This window comes from Lepidochelys kempii, chromosome 7 (assembly GCF_965140285.1).
Source record: "Lepidochelys kempii isolate rLepKem1 chromosome 7, rLepKem1.hap1, whole genome shotgun sequence".
Classification (NCBI taxonomy): domain Eukaryota; kingdom Metazoa; phylum Chordata; order Testudines; family Cheloniidae; genus Lepidochelys; species Lepidochelys kempii.
The window spans coordinates 41,908,645-41,924,896 of record NC_136386.1 but is presented as its reverse complement, the minus strand read 5'-3'; the positions used below and the strand labels follow the sequence as shown (position 1 = coordinate 41,924,896).

General features: G+C 42.5%; 1 protein-coding gene across 1 annotated transcript in view; it reads left to right on the top strand.

Moving 5' to 3' along the window:
• Window positions 1-8,261: 8,261 nt before the first annotated feature.
• Window positions 8,262-16,252, top strand: part of SHISA5 (shisa family member 5) — a 51,359-nt gene continuing 43,368 nt past the window's right edge. The window contains exons 1-2 of the mRNA XM_073352378.2: window positions 8,262-8,510; window positions 15,996-16,164. Of these exons, the coding sequence (XP_073208479.1) occupies window positions 8,450-8,510; window positions 15,996-16,164 (230 nt within the window). The 5' untranslated portion in view covers window positions 8,262-8,449. The remainder of the gene's footprint in view (window positions 8,511-15,995; window positions 16,165-16,252) is intronic.

The window sequence follows — 16,252 nt, the reverse complement described above, 5'->3', positions numbered from 1 at the left end:
TTTGCTTCAGGTTGCGGGGCTGTCTGTAGGCAAGGACTGGCCTGTCTCCCAAGATTTGTGAGAGTGTTGGGTCATCCTTTAGGATAGGTTGTAGATCCTTAATAATGCGTTGGAGGGGTTTTAGTTGGGGGCTGAAGGTGACGGCTAGTGGTGTTCTGTTATTTTCTTTGTTAGGCTTTCACCCTGACCACACCACACGATCCATCGTCTACAGCCAAGCTCTGCGATACAACCGCATTTGCTCCAACCCCTCAGACAGAGACAAACACCTACAAGATCTCTGTCAAGCTTCCTTACAACTACAATACCCACCTGCTGAAGTAAAGAAACAGATTGATAGAGCCAGAAGAGTTCCCAGAAGTTACCTACTACAGGACAGGCCTCTGCCCCCGCTTCCCCTGTCCCCTTCTCTTCCCTATCCCATGCCCCCTCCCCACCGCTCCATCTCCTCCCGACCCCCTTCTTCCCCAATGCCTCTTTCCCCCTAGCCCCAGCCTGCCCCTGCCCTTTCCCACCATAGGCACTCACTGTTGTACAGAAAACAGGATGGCTCCCAGCACACAGAAGGGGAGCTCAACCAGCACTAGGACTCAGAAAGTGGCATCTTCTGAGCAGCACCCTCTTTTTTCAGTTGGGCAGCTCTGCGCTTGCAGAAAGCGGGGGAGGCAGTGGCGTGTGACTCCGTGTGCCCCCATGCCTCGCCTCTGTTTGCGGGCACTGCCCCCCAAACTAAACCCATGGGTATGCTCAGCTGCCACTCCCCTCACTTTGCTTTTCGGTCACTTTTGAAAGGAAAGAAATGAAATCTGCAGGGGATCTGTTTTCACTCCCCCAGGAGTACCCCACACAGATCCTCCAGAGACCCACTCTCCCACGCCCTTCCTGCCCCCAGCCACACTCACCGGCCTGCTGGCGCCATGGTAAACCCGGTACTGATTAGTGTTAAAGTACTCCAGGAAGAATATTTATTTGTCTAGTGCTCTGCTGTGGATGAAACCTTACAGATAGTAAGATACTGTCACTAACCTGAGGGGCTTATAATCAAGAAGATTACAAAAATATTCCATAGGGTTCGGAGTATATCAGTGGTAGGGATAATTATACTCTGGGAGTGTAATTTTCTGGGGTAGAGAGGACAAGGTTTTTTTTCTGTACATTCATTTGAAAATCAGTTACACTTGCTGGAATCCTGCACCACTGCAGAGACAGGTTTTAATTATTCAGTTGCACTCCTTATGAGACAAGTGGCACAGCTCCTGTTTCACTGTTAAGTTCAGAGGCTAGCTTGTCTGAAGGTTGGCACGTACTCTATCCCTGTCTCTGAGCAGAACTCCCAGTGATATCCGGGAAATTCTGCAGAAATACTGAATGGAGAATAAGGGCCACTAGTGCCAAATCTTGCAAAGAACTGAGTACCCTCAGCCCTGCTGGCATCACTGGGAGTTGGATATTGAGGCCCAAATCAGGCCCATAATCCACTCCCTGAGGGTAGTAGTGGAGTGGATATTGAGTCTGAAACCCAAGAATGATAGTTACTTTGAGATCTGCTGGGCTTCATGAATGCAATAAGTCTCCGTACTGATTTTTTGTATGGTTCCCTCTTGCTCCCAACTGTATTTAGCAATGCTATATGTGTAGCCTGACCCAAAGTTGGGAATATATCATTGTAAACTTGAGGATTAACAGGTTCTTGTCCCAAGATCAGGCCCAGTAAGATTATTGCAAAATCATCATATAATTTGGGAACCCCGATGTGAACAGGTGCAACACTCACACCATAGGAACTCTCTCTCTCTCGATAGATATAGATAGATAGATACAAATATGATTTCTTAATAATTTAGCAAAGTTATACACACACTTAAACTCAACAAGGCAGATAGAGATAATACAGAAAGTACATTTGGGCATCCATACTTACACCCTTATCTTTCTTAACCTACTTAACCATTATCTTACATACTTAACCCTTATCTTTCTCTTCACCATCCTTGTCCTCATCTTCCCCGGTGGCCATCATTCTGGGCCATACCAAGGTCTACATCTCTCCACCCTTCTGCTGTCCCTGGGACGTTACTTTTATAGTAGGTTACACTGATGCTGCCTTGTCCAATGCATATTCAATAGAGGTCCTTATTTGTATTTCCACCCCCTAAGGTGTCCGTTTGCTATAGGTTAGTATATGTATGATGTTCCATATTAGCATACACGTCAATTTGTTGTCATGTTAGCTTTGCGGTCGGACATTCTGTCTGGAACTTTCTGTATGTTGGTGTGGGTGGCTGATGTCGGTATTCTGGACAAAATTCCCCCTCTTGCATGCTACTTTCAGTTTCCTATAACTTATGAGTTACTTAAATTTATCTATACCAAAGGTTATAGGCCTCAAGCCTCATGCTATCTACTAAAGCCAAATCTTACAGAATAAAAGCCTGTAGGTTCCTTGCATTACTACTAAATATAATAAAGCAGAATAACAAAACAATGAATATTACTACAGGTAAGCTGCCCCACTGGGCTACATATGGTAACAAGGGCGGCCAATGAAATTCTATGTTCTCTAGTACACCAGACTTTTGGCATAGACAAAGCCTAAATCATTTTTTATTAATCCTCTACTGTGCCTGTAACGTTGTCCTCAATGGTGCTTTGGCCACCACTGTGATGGCACATGCTCTGAGACTAACCATGTTTGTCCATCACTACATCAATATGTTCCAGTGGACTAACAGTGTTGATAGGAAGAACTAGTATAGCAGCTATGTTGGTTCAACTAGTCCTCCCAGTGGAATCCCACAAAACTCTTAGCTACCCTTCAGGCACTACTTTATAACTTAAAAATGCTTGGTTACCTGTCAAGTTGGCTGCATACAGGCCTGAGACAATTGTGGCTGCTCAGCTCTGCCTCCTCCTAACACTGTTCATGATGAATCTAATCTGAGTGCTGCCCAAGTATCAGGCTGAAGTCAGCTGCCCTGTGCAGCTGTCTCATCCTTCCGTGACACCTCAACCCAAAAATCAATAAAACAAATAAGCATAAATAAAACACAGCTTGGACATCTACCTTTTAAAAAACATTAAAAATCTCTTCTCCTTTGAGAGTGCACCAGAAAAAGCCAGGACACAAATCAATGGCTGATAAGTAAAGAAGACACTCACTTCATGCACTCACTTCACTGGGGATTGCTGTAGCTGTCTAGGTCCACTGCCCCAGCAGTGTCTCATTTCTGAAATCTGAAAGAGAACACAACAACATTGTCATCAAACCTGGCATAAAGTAACTTAAATTTACCCTGCCTTCCCACTTTCCTCCTGAGAAGCGGTACATCCCCTGCTGCTCTACTGCATTATGTGGTGAAGGAGACAGCGACACTCCACTAGTTGATGGAGCAATATCACCTGGAATCAGAGTATTCCAGTCTTTTTCCTAAAGAGAAACATTGGAGAAAGAAACCACTAGTATAGCAACAAAATAAAACACAACCTTCTCCACAAATAAAATAAAACTCAATTATTTTGGTGGAAAGAAATGAATTAAATCAAGCACTACACTTCAAAAACCAAGACCAAAAGTTGTCAGTGCTTACAGTGATATACACTGGACCTCATGGCCCACAGGCAATCTAGCAAGTGGTCCAGAGGGAGCTGATGAGTCTTTTCCATGGCATCTACTCTGCTGCATGCTTGTGCTTGCATAGTCGCTGATCCTGGTGACACACATGTACTGTTGTTGATTTTTTTCAGGAAAGAACTGACACATTCAGTGTAACAAACAATGGTCAAGAAGTCTAAATAGACAGTGGATATAATGTACTTGTTCAAAGGAGCTGTGCTGGGCTAAGACACAACAACCTATACACCCAACTGTGCTTCCATATGTGGATGTGGTGCATTGTGCATCTGGAACAAAATGGCTAGTGTGGATGCTCTACATAACTGCTGTTTGCAGTGGTTCAGTTAGTGTAGATGCCTGTTCCAGATACACTCTAGTGTTACCTTTCTGATTCACATGCATAATGGTGGTGGTGAAGAGTTTGCTCATGTTGTGGTAGTTTAGATTTTGTGCCCTTTTTTTTTTTCTTGACTTGTGTAACTTTCCCCTTAGTCTCACTTTGTGAAAAACTCCTGGAGGGCTAGAGCAGGTGGATCCTAGGTGTTATGACTCAGACTCCTGGCTTCCTTGAACAGTATTATGCTTTTATCTCAACAAAATGTGTTTTATCCTTGGCTTAGTGGCTGGGTTGTAGTAATTTGCACACCGTTATCTTGATGCAATGAATTATTTTAATTAGAATACTTCCTTTAACACAATTTTATGCATGGGAGGTGCACTTGTCCTGAGATGCAAATACCTTTTATATACTACCTGGGAAGGGGGTGTGGAAGAAAAAATAATCATGCTGACTTGTAGTAAATAAACTTGTTACCCCAAATACTGCTGGCAAGTGTAAATTCCACTTCCTGACCCAGTGGGGATGCGCTCCTAAAGGAAGATCAGGTATTTTTGCCATCACACCCCTTAGGGATAGTGCTATGGCAACAGTCCTGAAGTGTGGTTGGAACATTGCAGGTGGAGGCTGCCTAGGCCATTACCCAAGCCAAGGTTGTTAAAAGCCCTCTGTTGGATGGGTGGGTTGCAGGTGCATTGTCATTACAACCCCCCTTCCAAAGGAGGACATTCTACCACAAAAGGCCCTGGATCATGTTGGCAGAAACTGGTGAAAACTAAACTGAATCTAGCCCATTATGTGAAATTTTGGCCCTTGTACTTTTGCCCCAGTTCCAAAATCCTGTAGACATGCTTTTTGTGTATAGGCACCATTATTTTAGCACCTTTTAAAGGAAAACTGTTAGAAAATGTACGTGCAATACTGCAATGCATGCAAGCTAAAGAATAACTTTACTTTTTGCTTCCTCTTCTATTCCCTTCCCCTTGTCTATCCAGGATCTACTGGAAACATGAACCTTCTTAAGTGCTATGCCAACCAAATCACTGCTTCCATAGTTGGTGTTCCTCACTTTTGGGATGGCCTACGAATTCAACCGCAGGCTCAAATGTGTGTGGGTGGTTGTGGGGGGGGACTGGATTCCACTCCACATCAACTTTTCATTTATGAGCTTGGAAATTGATTTGGAATCTAGGTTACATGGACTTATTCTCTGCTTATTTTATTTCAGTAGATTTTAACTCACTATTGTTAAAATTATATCTAATTTTCTTTGAGTTAGGCACCTGTGTCATCAGTGTGGTTATGTAAATTCTGTTGTTTTGATTCAGCTAATCATGGTAATACTGTGTTTTAAAAATACACTTAGAGGAAAGGGGCCTGTTATCACTTCACTTAATGATACCACATTGGTATTATTCTTTCTAACCTTCTAATTAATCAGGATATTCTACTTTGTTGTAGTTTGAGATTATTATTATGGTTTGACATCTAAAACATCACTGCTTTGTGGGTACAGCATCCAAAAATCCCCATTTTAAAGCCAACTTTTAAATATGAGGGTTTCTTTCCCTATTTTTATGTAGCAATGTAAACTACAATATCCTGGGTAAAGGAAGTCTGTATTTTAAGTAACTCAGTTATCTTCCCTGCTCCAATATGGCAGGGTATAAATAGAGCAATAGCTGACATTACATCATTGTTGCCTTCTGCACAGATGGCTAGGGACCTGAGAGTTCAAGAAAAGGGCAGCCGGAATTGAAACCTCCCAAACCACAAAACTACAGTAAGGTTCAGACATGGAATACAGATCTTTCTTTTTAGAAATACAACTACAAAAAGGAAAGAGCATTTAAAGCTGCTGCCACACTTTTCTCTCCTAAAGACAGGGTAAAAAAAGGAAGTGAAACAGACTGGGTTGGGGGAGGGAAGAGTCTTCTCTGCCCACTTCATTTACAAGGTTTGCAACGACTGTAACTCTTCAAAAATTTGTCTTGAAACCACATCGCCCTACACCAAAGTCACTGCAACCTGGTAAATGGTATACACTATCTTTGTAGAAACAAAGCAATTAATGTCCATTCAGTATTATGGAAATGACTTACTGAAATGAATCTACAAAAAAGGCATTTATTTGATAAAATCAATGTACATTTGAAAAATACTAAAATAAGCAAATCATTGCATGAAAATCTTTGCAGCTGTAAAGAACACCAATAGAACTGTTGGACCACCTGCCATATAGAAGCAGGCAGTGCAGATACCCATAGCAAAGTGAATTAGAAATGGGGGATTTGAGGTTAGCTCAAAGGCTGCTGTTGTGCTCCACAGAAAGGTCACAGGTGGCCTTCAAAATCTTAAATTAGCCTTTGCTACCAACATTGTCGCATTGCATAGAATAATCAAGCTTTCGTGTACGTGCAAACAAGTGTTTGGCAACTCATGCAATTTTACTGCAAGTCTTGCAATATTTGGTATGGGTATTTTTCCCAACCGTCCAGGTCCCAGAAGGCTGTGTCACTAAATGTGATTCTAAGCTTGCATTTAGAATGAAGTAAGTTTATAGTCCTTGTGGTTGTAGAGATGCTTGAAAATGCAAACGCTAAAAGCTCAAAATAAAGGCTGTCACGCAATTAAAAAAATTAAGCGGGTAATTAAAAAATAATAGAATACTACTTATTTAAAATATTTTCAGATGTTTTCCACATTTTCAAATATACCGAGTTCAATTACAACACAGAATACAAAGTGTACAATGCTCTCTATCATGAAAGTTGAACTTACAAATGTAGAATTATGCACAAAAAATAACTACATTCAAAAACAAAACAATGTAAAACTTTAGAGTCTGCAAGCCCACTCAGTCCTACATCTTGTTCAACCAATCACTCAAACAAATTTGTTTACATGGGCAGGAGATAATGCTGCCCACTTCTTGTTTATAGTGTCACTTGAAGCGTTCGCATGGCACTGTTGCAGCCGGCATTGCAAGATATTTACGTGCAGATGCGCTAAAGATTCATATGTCTTTTCATTCTTCAACCATCTATCCAGAGGACATACATCCATGCTGATCATGGGTTCTGCTCAATAACAATCCAAAGCAGTGTGGACCGACACATGTTCATATTCATCATCTGAGTCAGATGCCTCCAGCAGAAGGTTGATTTTCTTTTTTGGTGGTTTGGATTCTGTAGTTTCTACATCAGAGTGTTGCTCTTTTAAGACTTCTGAAAGCATGTGCCACCCCTCGTTCCTCTCAGAGGAAGGCACTTCAGATTCTTAAATCTTGGGTCGAGTCCTGTAACTATCTTTAGAAATCTCACATTGGTACTTTCTTTGCGTTTTGTCAAATCTACATACAGTGAAAGTGTCCTTAAAACGAACAACATGCTGGGTCATCATCCAAGACTGCTATAACATGAAATATATGGCAGAAAGTGGGTAAAACAGAGCAGGAGAGGTACAGTTCTCCCCCAAGGAGTTCAATCACATTGAATTAACAATTTCTTTTTTTAACAAGCACCATCAGCATGAAAGCATGTCCTCCAGAATAGTGACCAAAGCATGAAGGGGAATACAAATATTTACATATCTGGCACGCAAATAGCTTTCAATGCAGGTTACAAAAGTGCCATGGGAATGCCTGTTCTCACTTTCTGGTGACACTGTAAATAAGAAGCAGCACCTGTGTGAACTTAGTCTGCAACTGCAAATATTTATTATTTGAAGGATTGACCCATGTTTACTTGATTCCTATACTAAACTCCATGATAAACAATAAAACCACCCTAGGACTGATACTTATTCCGGCACCAGGGGAAACTAAAAAGAAAAGTGCCCACACTGGAACCCTGCATCTAAAGCTCTTTGAATTCTGGGGCTGGGATGCGCGAAGAGCCAGCTCTCTCTGAGGTCCCTTCTAATCCTATGAGGGGAATTTGACGGAGGGGAGTGTTACGATCCCGCTCTCCTCATGTTTTAAACACTGCCAGCGTGCACCCTCCAGCTCAAAAGGGCACAGGACCAAAGGGACCGGTTCTATAATTTGCCTCAATCCGCAGCTAAAGTTGCAGCCTGGATCTCCCAGCTTCCTCGAGAGGAAGGATTGCCTTGGCGAAGGTCCCGAGGCACAGAGGGCTCTGTGGCGCGGGGGGGGGGGAATGAACCCAGGCATCCCGGTGCCCAGTTCAGTTCTCCCCCCGCCCCGCCTTGTCCAGCTCAGGTCAAGTGGGTCGGGGCAGGGCTTCTGCTACCGCCCGCGGCGCCTCAGGCTACAGGCGGGCGTGCATGGACCGCCCCCACAAGGGAAGGAGAAGGGGGCGTTGAGCTGGTAGGCCGGCAGGCAGACGCTCGTTACTCCTCCCCTCAGCCAGGCAAGGGGCGTCTCTGGCGAACGGAGGCCGGGGCTCTGGGGCGCTCCCCCACCTCGCTTGAAAAACAATCACACACCGACCCACCACCGAGCAGCGGCTGCCGTCTGTCCCCCGGAGGCAGGATCCATGGTTCCCGCAAGCGGTTGTAGCCTCCTGGCCTTCAGCTTCCTGCTCCTGCAGGCCGGCGGTGAGTGCCGAGCGGGGGTCGGCCGGGCTGAGCAGAGTCCGCTCGCCAGAGCTTGGGGTGGCCCCGTGAGGGCTGCTCCTGGTGAACCGGAGTGTGGGGCGCGGAGGTGCTGCTCCCCGAGGCGCTTGGCAGGGGCACCTTGTTGGGAACCCTCCTTTCAAACTCCGCCGTCCCAGCTAGGGAGCCCCCCCTCGCGCCTGGCTGGGGCGGGAGGAGCTAATTTCAGTGCTGTCGGGGGCTTGGTCTTGTTGTCTTCAAATGTCCCCGTCAGGGCGACACTCGCTCTTCAGCCTCCCATAAATACAGGAGGGGCAGTAAAGGCAAGGCTCGCCGCCCCAGCTACTGGTACCGCTGTAATAGGGACTTGCGGGAGGCAAGGCGGGAGAATAGTAAATACTCAGTATTTACTCGGCAGCAAGGACTAAATAAACTTTGTCTAGATACTGGGAAACACTTTCTCGACAGTGAGATCCATTAGATCATGGAATAGACTCCATAGGAGATCAATGAACACCGTAATAGCCGAGTCATTTAAAACTAGATGAAGCTTTGGAGAGTATCATAGGAAACAATCTTGCCTTGGCCTAGGCACTGAGAAGGGGTGACTAGATGACTTCACAGGAATTGTAATGAACATATTCATTCCTGATCGATTTCTTAACAATATTGAATATTACATCTTTTCATTCTGAATATAAATGTTGTGGCATGTTTGGTCCCAAACATTTAGGTATTAACATTAGGTAGGATTCCACCCCTCCCCACAAACAGCTGCTAATGTAAAAACCCTCTCCTGTGCATCCAGTCCAGTTTCCTGTTTGTCCTAATACATGGGAAGCTCAAATAGACCAGAAGCATATTTGCAAGTGGCCCTGGGGCTCTTCAGAAAATATACTGGCTGCCGTTGAGCAGGGGTACCTGGTCAAGATGTCTTAAGGCCCCTTTACCACAAGAATTAGAAAAACAAAAATGTTCAGAACATCAAACAACTCTCTTTTTCAAAACAAAAAAGAAACTGCGGTAGAAGGCTATGGTTCCCCAAGAGAATGTTTTAGTAACATCAGTGATCTTGGGGAGTAATGGTTTAACATGTGAAAACTAAGATGCACTTTACCTTGTGCTACCTTGTTGCAGTGTTTTTTGGTTTGGGAATTTATTTTTCTCTTTTATTTTTTTACAGTGGTAACATGTTCTGAGTAAACTACTGAGCAAAAAAGTCACAAGGCTGTTAATGTCATATCATGATATTAATTTGGAAGAACTACAGTCACAAATAACACTGGTGACTAACACTAATCTAGTTAAGATTTTCAAACATGACTAGTGATTTATGGGACCTCATTTTTATTTATTATTTTTTTGCTAGTACTAGAAATCTTTAAAGGGACCCATTTCTTTAAAGAAGGGGGGTGCTTAGTACTTATGGAAATTGAGCATTTTCAAGGTAACTAAGATTGGGCATCCAAAAAAATCAACACATAAATGTCAAGGTTTACAAAATTGGTTTTAAATTTTTCATACAGCTCTAATAATCTATTTCATGCAAAGAAAACTTTTGATCTGGCATCAGGCATAAATGGAAAATATCTACAGGAAAGGAGCTTAATTAGGAAGACTAGCTGGCTTGGAGCTCAGGAAAAAGTCAAAGTTAAAGGAGCCTCAGCTTTTCCTTTACATCAAGGTCATCACTCTCAGTGCAAGTTAGTTCAATTCATTTGGGGGGGAGGGAGAGAGAGGAATATTCACAGATATGTTTTTAAGCTTATTAATCAAGTTAGCTATGAATTGTGTCCAAATTGACTTACTGACAGTATAATAAAAAACATCTGTTAGGAGTGGTCCTGAAGGAGTTATGGTAACAACTATGAATACTATACTGACATGAATCTGTTCTTGAACAGTAGTAATTGGTGATTGGATAAACTCTTTATCAGGGAATTGTCCCATCAAATAACTCAGCTAAATTAGATGATTTTTAGGTAAGAACATCTGGGGATAGTTGATGCAATTCAAAAAAGGAGAACTACCAATAGGCTTCTTAGCAGACATGCCAAACTCATGAAAAAAACACAGAAATTGGGCTTGTTTTAAGCTTAATTGGCTTGTGAATTGCGTGTTGGCTAGTTTTTGGCTTGTAGCTTATTGCTTCTTTTTTTTTTTATCGGCTCCGGCAAGCAGGGGTAAGGGGGGGGAAGAGTCAGGGTCGCACAGCGGGCCCTCCACAGTCCCAGACTGCACACTGGGGGGATCTAGCCACATAGAGTGTTGGGGTTCTTAGGGATTGGCTTGTTTTGGCCTTGTTTTGCAATGGGATTAGCTTGATTTTTGGCTTATTGTGAAAGTCAGGGTGTTTATTTACCATGTGAAAGTTGGCAACTGTGCTTCCTAGCTGTTACGTTGACCACTCTGTTATATCCCTTCCCTCCCACCCCCACCTGATTTTAAGCTCTTCAGAGCAGGAACTGTCTTATATTTTAAAGAACACCTAGCACAATCTAGACTGTGGGCGTTAATGTGGTCGAAATAATTAGTAATGAAGCTGAGGACGTTATCATTGACAGCTGAGTTTAAATAAACTCATTTGTCAATGAAATTAATAGGGCCTTGGGAATAACAGGGAGTTGAAAATAACTGAGGATCATATGTAGTTTATTATACCTTGCAGTTAAATTAAACAATAAATTTACATTGTTATAGTAGTCCTTCCTGCAAATGTGTTTCTTGTCTATTTTAATTTAGTATAGATTAGAATGTACCTCTTCTGCCTTTATTTTAACACTCTACAATTTGTTTGCCTCTGTACTCAGGCCTGTGGTAATCCTGGATAAACCCTTTTGTTTTTGTCTTTATGCAACACAGAAGTAATATATGTGGAAGTATCTTAATTGCTTTGCAATTCCTTATTTTAGACAGAGGAAGGAGAACAGTTTATGATTTTGCTTCCTACACAAACATATTTCTTCATTCAATAAGAAAACCATTATACCAGAAGTGAGATCATATGGGCACAATTTGCAGAAGTCTTTAGAAGGCATTAATAAACCAGAATTTCCTGTTACCTTTTGAATATATCTGAGTCTTCATATCTGGGTGGTGGTTTTGGTTTTTGTGTTGTTAGTTATTTCTCAGAATTAGAGATGGATAAAATATTCAGATGAAGATTAGTATTGGAGAACCATGTAATGAGGGAAACAGAGAGAGGAGAGATTATTTAAATTACAGCAGAATCCGTTTAAAATACAACAGTAATAACTTCTTAATCTCTTAATAAAATATGTTAATTTAATATTTTAATGTACAATAACTCAACATCCTTATTCAGAAGATACAGACTGTCAGAGGAACAATAACAACTGAAATAATTTGAGATCCTCAGATAAAAAGGTGCTTTAAGGGCAAATTTTTCTACCATCATTTGTTAATTCACAATATGATATTACCCTTGGTTTGCAGATGGTAAACTGAGACACATAATTTGTAACGTTCACATGGTTAAACAGTGAGTCAACACAAATGTCAAGCAGGGAATAGAAACCAGGAAATATTGTTCTCAGTTCCATGTTGCAACAACGAGTCTGGTTACTCTCTTCTCAGAGGTAAGGTAATCTCTAAATCCTGGATCCAATCAAAAGGAGACAAACCTAAAACCATAAAAGTCCAATAATGGGATAGTCCCTACCATCTCATTTATTGCCATATTAAGTTGGGTGAAATGGGGTCGCCACAGTTTCAATCTTTCAGTAATACTGTTCTCATAGGTTTTTTGTTTTTAACTAAATTTATTTTAAATAACAGGTCCTGACATGTGGTTATACTGGATGCTTTAAAATATGGCTAAAGAAAGTGTCAAAACCGTATAGACTATTAACAGAAATATATCTTGAAACAACAAAAATAGTTCAGTATCAAGGAGTTCTCTCCTCTGCCCACAAAATGTGCATCCCTGGTCTTCACACTAATACTTAACTCTAAAGTATGTTGTGGAACCTGATAAATTGTAAAGCTTCTTGAAATCCTCAGATGCAAGGAGTGAAGTATTATCAGCCTCCAGAATGTGAGCTGCCAAAATATTAAAGATGACCTTAAAATGGGAAGGATGAACTGAACTGTCTTTTAGGTATAAAAATATGTAAACTGTATGCAATGTTGTTGTTGTTGTTGTTGTTTGTTGTTTTTTAACAGTAGGTATGCAGGTCTCTTCTATCATGTGAGACTCTGTACTCTAACTGTGAAATTGACTTCACAAGAGACCAGACTTAAAATCCCTTGCCTTCTCAACTACTTTGACTTTAAGTTGGATCATATAAATTGCCTACCTAGCGCCAATGCATAATAAAAATTGGAGAGAAGTGATGGCTTGGTTAAAGCTGAATCACCCCATACCTTCAGTTAAGCTAGGGGTGGCCAACCTGTGGCTCCAGAGCCACTTGTGGCTCTTCAGAAGTTAATATGCGGCTCCTTGTATAGGCACCGACTCAGGGGCTGGAGCTCCAGGCACCAACTTTCCAGTGTGCCAGGGGGTGCTCACTGCTCAACCCTTGGCTCTGCCACAGGCCCTGCCCCCACGCCACCCCTTCCCACGCCCTCCTCTGAGTCTGCAGTGCCCTTGCTCCTTCTCCTCCCCCCCAGAGCCTCCTGAAGGCCACAAAACAGCTGATTGGGAGGTGCAGGGGAAGTGCTGATCGGTGGGGATGCCGGTGGGCAGGAGGCACTGGGAGCCGAGGGGGAAGCAGACAGCCCCGCAACCTGAAGCAAATACTCACCAACAACCACATACCACACAACAGAACCACTAACCCAGGAACTTATCCTTGCAACAAAGCCCGTTGCCAATTGTGCCCACATATCTATTCAGGGGACACCATCACAGGGCCTAATAACATCAGCCACACTATCAGAGGCTCGTTCACCTGCACATCCACCAATGTGATCTATGCCATCATGTGCCAGCAATGCCCCTCTGCCATGTACATTGGTCAAACTGGACAGTCTCTACGTAAAAGAATAAATGGACACAAATCAGATGTCAAGAATTATAACATTCATAAACCAGTCGGAGAACACTTCAATCTCTCTGGTCACGCAATCACAGACATGAAGGTCGCTATCTTAAAACAAAAAAACTTCAAATCCAGACTCCAGCGAGAAACTGCTGAATTGGAATTCATTTGCAAATTGGATACTATTAATTTAGGCTTAAATAGAGACTGGGAGTGGCTAAGTCATTATGCAAGGTAGCCTGTTTCCTCTTGTTTTTTCCTACCCCCCCCCCCCCAGATGTTCTGGTTTAACTTGGATTTAAACCTGGAGAATGGTCAGTTTAGATGAGCTATTACCAGCAGGAGAGTGAGTTTGTGTGTGTATGGGGGTGGGGGGGATGTGAGAAAACCTTGATCTATGCAGGAAATAGCCCGACTTGATTATGTAAAGAGTTGTCACTTTGGATGGGCTAGCACCAACAGGAGAGTAAATTTGTGTGGGGGGGTGGAGGGTGAGAAAACCTGGATTTGTGCTGGAAATGGCCCACCTGTTGATCACTTTAGATAAGCTATTACCAGCAGGACAGTGGGGTGGGAGGAGGTATTGTTTCATGATTTCTGTGTGTATATAAAGTCTGCTGCAGTTTCCACGGTAAACATCTGATGAAGTGAGCTGTAGCTCACGAAAGCTCATGCTCAAATAAATTGGTTAGTCTCTAAGGTGCCACAAGTACTCCTTTTCTTTTAACGTATTACTGTGGTTCTTTGGCAATGCACATTGGTAAATTCTGGCTGCTTCTCAGGCTTAGGTTGGCCACCCCTGAGTTAAGCTGTGAAAGCTCAGAGAACACCTCTGAAACCCCCTAGCCAAAGGAGAGACCAGATGATGTCTTTATTATATTTCTAAAGTTAACGTGCAGGAAAAACCATAAAATAAACCTTTCATTCTTTATACATGATAGATAGAAAAAGGAACAACATCGAACAAAACAAAACATAACATAAAATTCTTGCAGATCACCTTGAAAACTGGGGGGACCAGTCAATGAAAGATTTTTGTCATTGAATTCTGTAGGATTGGGATTTGCCCCATAGCTTTTTAAAAGATACAGATCCATGTGGGCATCTGAATCTATAGTACATGTTACTCTGATGCATCTTGTGCATCAAATCAAATACCTGGAAAGATTTTATTAAAAGTTTTTCTTTTAACACTGATTTTGGTACTCATGCAGCATTTTTAGAAGAGCCCTGATTGGCTGATAAAGTTGGTACCATGATCCTTGAAAGTCATTGCTGTATTTGCTAGCCGCCATTGTGATGAAAATAACACTACAAGGAATGTCTATAATTTTATTTTCAAACAGTTTTCTCCTTTATGTGCCTGGGAGAACACTTGGAGAGAGCTAACCTATCTTGGTTGGAGAGAGCATATTATAAATGGAAAGACTGAAGGCTAAGAACTCACCTTAGCTCTGATGGAAATCATTAATTTAGAAGACACAACTGAAGTAGTATTTATTACATTCTGATATGATGTTGCGGATGACAATAAGGTGGGGGGAGAGGTAGATACACTGGGTAAGGATGGAGTTCAGAGTGACCTAGACAAATTGGAGGCTTGGGCCAAAAGAAATCTGATGAGGTTCAACAAGGACAAGTGCAGAATGCTGCATTTAAGAAGGAAGAATCCCATGCACTGCTACAGGCTGGGGACTGACTGTCTAAGCAGCAATTCTGCAGAAAAGGATCTGGGGATTATAGTGGATGAGAAACTGGATATGAGTCAGCAGTGTGCCCTTGTTGCCAAGAAGACTAACGGCATATTGGGCTGCATTAGTAGGAGCATTGCCAGCAGATTGAGGGAAGTGATTATTCCCCTCTATTCAGCACCGTTGAGGCCACATCTGGAGTATTGCGTCCAGTTTTGGGCCCCCCACTATAGAAAGGATGTGGACAAAATGGGTGAGAGTCCAGCGGAGGGCAACGAATATGATCAGGGGGCTGTGGCACATGATTTACGAGGAGAGGCTGAGGGAACTGGGCTTGTTTAGTCTACGGAAGAGAAAAGTGAGGGGGGATTTGATAGCAGCTTTCAACTACCTGAAGGGGGGTTCCAAAGAGGATGGAGCTCGGCTGTTCTCAGTGGTGGCAGATGACAGAACAAGGAGCAATAGTCGCAGTGCAGGAGGTCTAGGTTGGATATTAGGAAACACTATTTCACTAGGAGGGTGGTGAAGCACTGGAATGAGTTACCTAGGGAGGTGGTGGAATCTCCGTCCTTAGAAGTTTTTAAGGCCCGGCTTGACAAAGCCCTGGCTGGGATGATTTAGTTGGGGTTAGCCCTGCTTTGAGCAGGGGGTTGGACTCGATGATCTCCTGAGGTCTATTCCAACCCTAATTTTCTATGATTATATGATACTAGATGAGCTGACAGCTAATGTAGATACATCCAAACATGTTTGATTTTTAAATGTCTGACTGTTGGTTATTTCCTTATTTTCAGCTTTGGGTGAATATTGTAGGGAATACACAGATTCTGATGGACGCACATATTCTGAAAAATCCTGCCCACAGTTCTGCTGTGGAAACTGCATCAGCCGATATTGCTGCTTGGATAGGTCATATAAATTTGGAGAAGATGAACAATTTATGTGTAATGTGCTGGACGACAGGTATGTGACAAACTCAAGTGTGTGAGCTAGTACATTTTTTTTTTCTGCATACCAAAAGATGATAGATAAGGGTATATGATTTTATAGT